Source organism: Channa argus, chromosome 14 (assembly GCF_033026475.1).
Source record: "Channa argus isolate prfri chromosome 14, Channa argus male v1.0, whole genome shotgun sequence".
Lineage (NCBI taxonomy): Eukaryota > Metazoa > Chordata > Actinopteri > Anabantiformes > Channidae > Channa > Channa argus.
Window position 1 is genome coordinate 18,575,362 of NC_090210.1, and position 7,082 is coordinate 18,582,443.

At 41.4% G+C, this 7,082-nt stretch overlaps 1 protein-coding gene across 1 annotated transcript; it reads right to left on the bottom strand.

Moving 5' to 3' along the window:
- Positions 1-1,489: 1,489 nt before the first annotated feature.
- On the bottom strand, positions 1,490-6,753 carry amy2a (amylase alpha 2A). Its single transcript, XM_067475423.1, has 9 exons — positions 6,551-6,753; positions 5,770-5,916; positions 5,103-5,300; positions 4,755-4,985; positions 2,722-2,855; positions 2,290-2,512; positions 2,085-2,206; positions 1,809-1,934; positions 1,490-1,721 (listed from the first exon to the last, which is right to left on the bottom strand). The coding sequence occupies exons 1-9, from the start codon at positions 6,716-6,718 to the stop codon at positions 1,532-1,534; spliced, it is 1,539 nt and encodes a 512-aa protein (XP_067331524.1). The 5' UTR covers positions 6,719-6,753; the 3' UTR covers positions 1,490-1,531.
- Between the last annotated feature and the right edge of the window lie 329 nt (positions 6,754-7,082).

Consider the following 7,082-nt stretch of genomic DNA (forward strand, 5'->3'; position numbering starts at 1 on the left):
CCTGCTGTGTAATGCTTGAAACGTAACAGCAAGTCAGAACTTTAGAAGAATTGTATATGTTATAAATGCTTTCTGGCACCATTTGCATGATTTGACAGACACACTAAAGAGGTTTAGGCTTGTATCTTTGTATTGTGATGCCACACATTACAAACCACGTGTGTACACCATCTTCATTTAGTAAAGAAGCCTTTTTTAATCATTGCTGTGTCTTACTTTTTTCATTCTTTGAGGCACTAAATGAATTCCCAGGTTTTCTTAACTTGTGGATCACGTTGCCGTGACAACCGAGATGAGCCGAATGTTCTGGCAGGCATCACCTTCACTGTCACACCTCTGGATGGCTGGCGCTCCTGTGTCACCAGTCCAGAGCTGCTGATGGAGACTCAGTCGATGGCCTAGGAAGGTGGAGACGGGGAGAAAGTGAGGGTGACACAACAGGAAGGTGGCCAGAGTGAGGGAGGAAATAAGGATGGAAAGGTAGCTCACTGGCCCTGTGGGCCCCCCTGCGCTGTCTTAATGAGGTATGCCAGCGCTGCACTCAGGTGAAACTGATGTGGGTGCAGTGTGATGGGGAAGAGTCGTCCCAGGGGAGGAGAGGAATACACAATGCAGGACAGACATTAGCAGGCCTCACAGGTCTGGTTCAGAACACTCATTGTCCCTGTACTGTAGCTATCTGGGACAACAGTTGGTTAGCAATTGCTGAACGCTAAATAAAAATTAAAACATGTTATTATTCATAAAACAGTTGACTATTCACTAAGTCCCACCTCTAAAAGTGTCCACCTGTTGGAGGAGATGTGCATGGATGCAAATAAATGTGATACAGCATATAGAGTTTTCAGGCCAGCGTCGAGCTTTGGTTAGCCTTTGCCAAACAAAGCAAACAGCTTATCAGGTCTGGACCTCGAACCCAAGACACTTACTATCGGAGGTGAGTAACAGTAGCAGTTGTGTAGTCTGCTTTATTTGCTTTGTGTTAGTGTGCTGTACACTCCAGCCCCCCTGCAATATGTCAAACTCAGTGACCCACCCTTAAATATCCTAATCTAGTTTGACACAAAATTTGACTCAACTGTACATTTAGCAAAATTGTTTGAGAAGTAAATGATTGTACTGGTGTTTAAACGTTTGACAAATTTTTTGACAATACTCACTTTTGAACAGATGATAGTCAAACAGAATCATCCGTTCTTTATGCTGGCTCTGACCAGATTTTACAAACACGTGGCGAGATTTATGTCACTTTGGATGTGAAGCAGGACCTTCATAGATAACAGTTGCCATGAATTAGATTTGATTTATTGTATTTCCACCTCAGGAAGATGTGTTTGGTGATCTTTACAGTAATTGGACACACATTTAGTAGAAAAGAAAACTTCTTATCACCTAGAGTTTTTTTTCACCCACGATACGTGAAGTCATTTCAAAGAGTAACTTCAAAGAAAATTTAAATATTTGAAATCCATTGCTTTAAGTTCACTAATCGTGCAAAAATGAAATTTATTTAAAATCTTGTAGGATGTGTTTACAGTTTGGACTCAGCATGAATAGCAACAAAAGGGTCTTCATCTGTGTTGCTGATCCTGAAGTGGGCTCGGCCATCACTGCCAACACTGATCTGCTTCCCAGTGCACCTGTTTCCTTCCTTCTGGCCAGAAATGACGTCACAGTAGGTGCCACCGGGCATGCCAGTGTACAGGGTGACATCCAGGGCCCTGAAGGTGAGAACAAAGTACACATTGTTACAAAATAACACCATAATATCACAGTAAAACTGCATTTTACAGCAGAACACTCCTTACCAGTCATCATTGTTAAAGACGATGAAACCACGGTTACCACGTCCAAAGGCAACCTGGTTGTGTTGGTTATCCCACCAGTTGGAGTGAGGCTGTCCATTGACCACGTTACGGAAAATGACCATATTCCTACATAGGAGAAGAAACAATATCTCATTAATGAAACTACATTTAAGAAAAGGTAGGACTAAAGAGTAGTAAAAGATCGGAACTATTCCAGAAAAAAAGACATGTTAGATCGAGCTGAAGTGAGCAAAGTGTTGCTTTCTGATGTCTCACTTGATCTGACGCCATCTGTGCTCACACACCCATCCATCACCACAAGTCTGGTCAGGGTTGATGGGAACAGGCTTGGTGGATCCATTAGCATGGCTGGGAGGGCCTATCCAGTCATTCTGATCCTACAGGATGATGGTCAACAATTCATATAAAAAAAAAGTCAAAAATAATATACATTGTTATTCCTGTTTAGAAGAGAACATACTTTTCCATCCACAAAGTGTCGGTCCCAGCGGAAGCTAGACATCACCCTGGCTACACCGTAAGGGTGGGCAAGCATGTAGCCGACAGCCATCTTGTAGAGCCTGGAGTCCCAGAATGTAATAATGGAGGCGCCACCAGCACCATGGCCTCTTTGGTTATCGTGGTTGTCAATGAAGACGAGCGCTTTGTCGTTTGGCATGAAACCCCATCCCTCTCCCCAGTTCCTGGACGCAATCGTACAAAATGCAGTATTTTATCCTTAAAATCTAAAATTAACAAGTTCTAAAAGGATTCTAATGAGAATGTATGAATAATTTTCCCACTCAGTAGAAACATTACCACGTATGATCTTTTGGGGTTATATTCATGTCACAGTAAAAATAATACAACAATCAGATGTAGGATTTTGGCCCACCAGCAGAGACGCACAAACCTGGTATAACACAGCTTTTCCCCGCTCCATTTTCTGAAAACAGTTCCCAGTTTGCCCCCGTACTTGAACTCAGTGACCCTTCCCAGATGGAAGTACTCTCTTGACGTGATGGGCTCACCTCCCAGATCAATAACCTAAAGGGAAAACATCACATAATGCCCGTCATTCATGCTTTGGTTTGGGTTAACAAAACCAAATAAGTGATTTGTTAACTGACATATGCTACACTAAATATTTTAAAATAATATTTTAAATATTTCTTGTTTCCATAGTAACTATAGCCATTTTTATGTTGTTATGAACTCTTTTTAATGAAGACAGAGAGAACTATTAATCTTAAAACCTTCAACACACCATAAGTGGTCCCCTCCAAAACAAGCTCTAGATAATTCATTTGTTTTCGTTGTACACTTAGGTTTGAGGTCAAAAGATGGATACTGTGTGATATAAAAGTTCAGAATTTCAGCTCAAAGTAAATGAAACTTGACATTTTGGTTTAATATCACTTATTGCAATAACCGCAACAAGCCTGTGACCATAAATTGTTGTTTCTTTTCATGCTCTTTTAGTTTTTTTCTGCATGTTCCACTGGGTTCAGGTCAGGTGACTGACTTGGGCAGTCTAAAACCTTTCTCTTTGTCCCTCTGGTGAAGTCATTTATTGAGTTGGAAGCGTGTTTTCATTAATTTCTTTCTGCATAATGAAGCTCCTCCCATTTTGATACATTGTCTTTAAATCTGTGAACAAAATGTTGTTGTGGATCTCCTTGTTAATTCTGCTGCTATATCATAATCATAAAGAGATCTGGGAGTGGTTGCAGAATCAGCCATGTAAGCCCAAGCCCTGACATTATGTCCACGTTCTTCGCCGATTAGCTTGATGATGGGCAGATCAGTTGTTCCTCCAAACTCTGGCCATGTCATTACTTTGGAGGAGGTTATTCTTGGTCGCAGCAGACCATAAAGCTTTTTTCCATGCTCATCTCTATACTTTTTTTTTATAAATTCCAAACTGGATTCTTACTGCTAATGAAGGGGTTGCATCTTGTGGTATGGCCTCTGTATGTCTGCTCATGAAGTCTTTTGCAAATGATGGATTGGGATCTGACCTGTTCTATGTATGTTGCTTAAAACACCAGTGGTTCCTTCTTTTTCTAAGACATTTTCTCTATACCCACAGGACACTGCTGGGTAACAAGAAACACCTGTCAATCACATGTTCAAATTATTTTTGCTTACTTTCAGTAAATAAAAGCAGAAATCCTTAACTTTCATCTCATATCCATCTTTTGATCTATCATCCAAATGTCTTTAGTTTACAGTCAAAACAAATGAATTAGCATTGTCATTCCAATATTTTTGGAGGGGACTGTAACATCTGCTCCCAGGGTGCTTGTGTGTGTCATGTTGATTTCTGTGCTTAGTTTCCCACGGCTTCTGCCTACTGCTGTTTTGTGTTATCAGTTATACATATTTGGCATGTGGGTGGTAAGCAGTCATCCAATCACATGTTTGCATGCAGATTGCAGATGAAGTCTGGCCAATCATGCAGTTGAATGCAAACATTTGTCTCTGTCAGCAGTTTTTGTTCAAGGGCTTCTTCTGCACAGGTTCAGATTAGTTTATCCAGTTTTTAGTTCAATAGATACAGTATATACACAACACCCAAATACAGTGTTGAGTTAAGGGCACTAATGTATTTTTTGTATTTGATACTGTAGTTATCTCTTAATAAACACACCTAGAACTAAACCTAGACAAAACAGCAAACCTGATGGTGGCCTACAGTAAGGTATCTTGGAAACTACTTATTAATATTTGCTATTCATGTGTACAAATAGTGGCAGTGGTTGACCACAAACTGCAGGGTCAGTGGTTTGACTCCCCTGTCCTCGTGGTCAGAAGTGTCCTTGGACAAGACACTGGACCTCAAGTTGCCCTTGATGTGTTCTCCCAAAGTTGCTTTGGATAAAAGCACTCGCCAAATGACTAAAAATGTAAAAACGAATAATAATAAAGTAAAGCTTTTACTACCTCCTGGTAGATGAAGGGTCTGGAGTCCCTGGGGAACCACTTGGTGTTAAGGTTGTGCAGACGACCATAGACAGCAGCCAGATCTCCAGGCCACATGTGCTTGCAGGCATCCACTCTGAATCCAGCCACACCCATGTCAATCAGCTTGTTCATGTAGTCGGCCACCTTGCCCCTGACATATTCTTTCTCCAGCGCGAGATCCAACAGACTGCTCAGACGACAATCGCGTACCTGCAGCGAATAATTCTGGCTAAACACATTGCCAATCGGAGCGAAAAAGTACATTATAAAATGCTAAATTGGGGAAACGGCCTCCGTGTGCCAGTATTTCTGAGTGACATTCGCTACCTGACTGGCATCACCGTAGTTCTCAATTTCACCGCTGCCAGTGTTGCATTTTTGGTCGTTGAAGTCCAAACTGGAATAGGGGACACTGGGAAAGTTCCTTTTGCCAGCGTCGAACCAGCTTCCACACGAAGAATGAGTTCCCTTTCCACCGCCAGATCCACACATGTGGTTGATGACAGCATCCACATAGATGTTGACCTGTGGGTGTATGCAGGAATGAATGCACGATTGTACTGTAGGTGTTGCACCTGTCTTCCATCTCTCTTCATTTTCACTCCTTTTCATTGCACTTGTTTCATTCTCAGGTTACTGAAATATGTCAGAGCTGCACTGTTCTCCGCTGGTTTGCTCTAATGTTGGTGGTCCCCTACATATTACCCTACCCAGAGAATCCATCAAATGCCTTAAATTAACATGAGAGTTTCTAGAGACAGATGCATTAATTTATTTACATATTACTCCTTTTTTTTTAAATTACTTTTGTTTTTAAATGCCTGTAATAAAACAGTTCAATGATGATGTAATTTAGGCAAAAAGCATCCAGTGTTCTTTATCTGGTATGAATTTGTTGTGTTGTACAAGGCTGCAGATTTACGAGGCATTGTCAAACCCAGAAGAACAATGGTCATAACGCCTTTCACTAAATCACTGTCATGGTGTAGTTTACCCCAACATTGTTGCATCTGGTGATCATGTCTTTCAGCTCTTCCTCACTGCCTGATCTGGAGCACAGGTTGTAGCTGATTGGCTGGTATCGCTGCCACCAGGGCCTCCAGGGCTGGTCCAGCACAATGTGCTCATTTGGAGGGGAGATCTGCGCAACACGTAGGGAGAATATTACTGTAAAAATAAAGTCTTAACACAAGAATTGTCTGCGGACGGGGAGTCATCGTTAGACACCCCAAGCCATTTACACATGAAGTCCATCCCAGTGTATGTTACTCATCCTGTGAAAACAGAGTATTAAACAAGAAAAAATGTCTTTAAAAGGCCATAAACTGTGGGTGTACAAAAGATGTGGGCATTTAGGAAGCAAAAGTGCTAAAAAGCTAAATCGCAGACGATGTATGATCCAGTTTTTCTGGAGATGGCTCTATCCAAAAACGAGCAACTCTTTTCTCTAATATTCTCTTTGAAACCCTTCACCTCTTTACATTTAAATAGAACGGGGAAGAGGCAGAGGATTGATGAACCTATGAAAACCATCTGAAAGGCTTTTCTATAGGCCTGAGCAGCCAAGCATCACATACTACATGTTCCTTTTTTTTTTCCTCTGTAACAGTTTCAAAGTCACAAAACAAAATTTAAACTTTAAGCAAGAAAATAACTTTTCCATGTAAAATAAATCTACACAGTTATACCACTTTACAGTGATGTGTGTGTGATCATGCTTTGCTATTTATTATAAAGTAGAAAAATTACACACACACACATTCATCCATGCATACCTGAACTCCCCCAAAGCCATTGGGAGCTAAGAAGCGCTCACACTCTGCAGCGATGTCAGCCCAGCGCCACTCGAACAGGTGGACAATGGCCGTCCTGCCCTTCTTGGTGTGGGGGTCGTGCTGCGCTAGGCCGACCCCAAACAGAGCCACCAGAATGAACACCTGCATGCTTTCCCTGGCTGTTCAGAGAGAATCACACTCACCTCATGCTCGCCCTTTGTATTTATACTTGCTTTCTTTTCCTCCCCTGCACCAATGAGCAAGGGGTGAGTGCAATATCAGCATGGGCCCTAAACAGGTGCTTCTTTATCAATGCTCCTGACCTTCTGTCAAAACAAACAGAGAAAAAAAAAAATTCTGCAATGTGTAAACTTGATGTTGAGGCATTATATGAGCATAATGTGTTAAGCCAAACACAAAAATGTTTACTTTGAAAAATGTTAGTTACACAACTTTTGCACAGAATTTCTTCATTTATCCGCTGAAAAAGTAAAACAGAGGTCAAGAAAAAACTCACCCTGTTGTCATGTGA

What these genes read in the sequence shown, in the direction of transcription:
- amy2a (XM_067475423.1), bottom strand. Translation starts at nt 6,718, where the DNA reads ATGCAGGTGTTCATTCTGGTGGCTCTGTTTGGGGTCGGCCTAGCGCAG. An exon ending in GACACTTTGTGGATGGAAAA is followed by an intron (nt 2,207 to 2,289) that starts GTATGTTCTCTT and finishes ATCATCCTGTAG; the next exon opens with GATCAGAATGACTGGATAGG. An exon ending in CACAGATGGCGTCAGATCAA is followed by an intron (nt 1,935 to 2,084) that starts GTGAGACATCAG and finishes TCTCCTATGTAG; the next exon opens with GAATATGGTCATTTTCCGTA.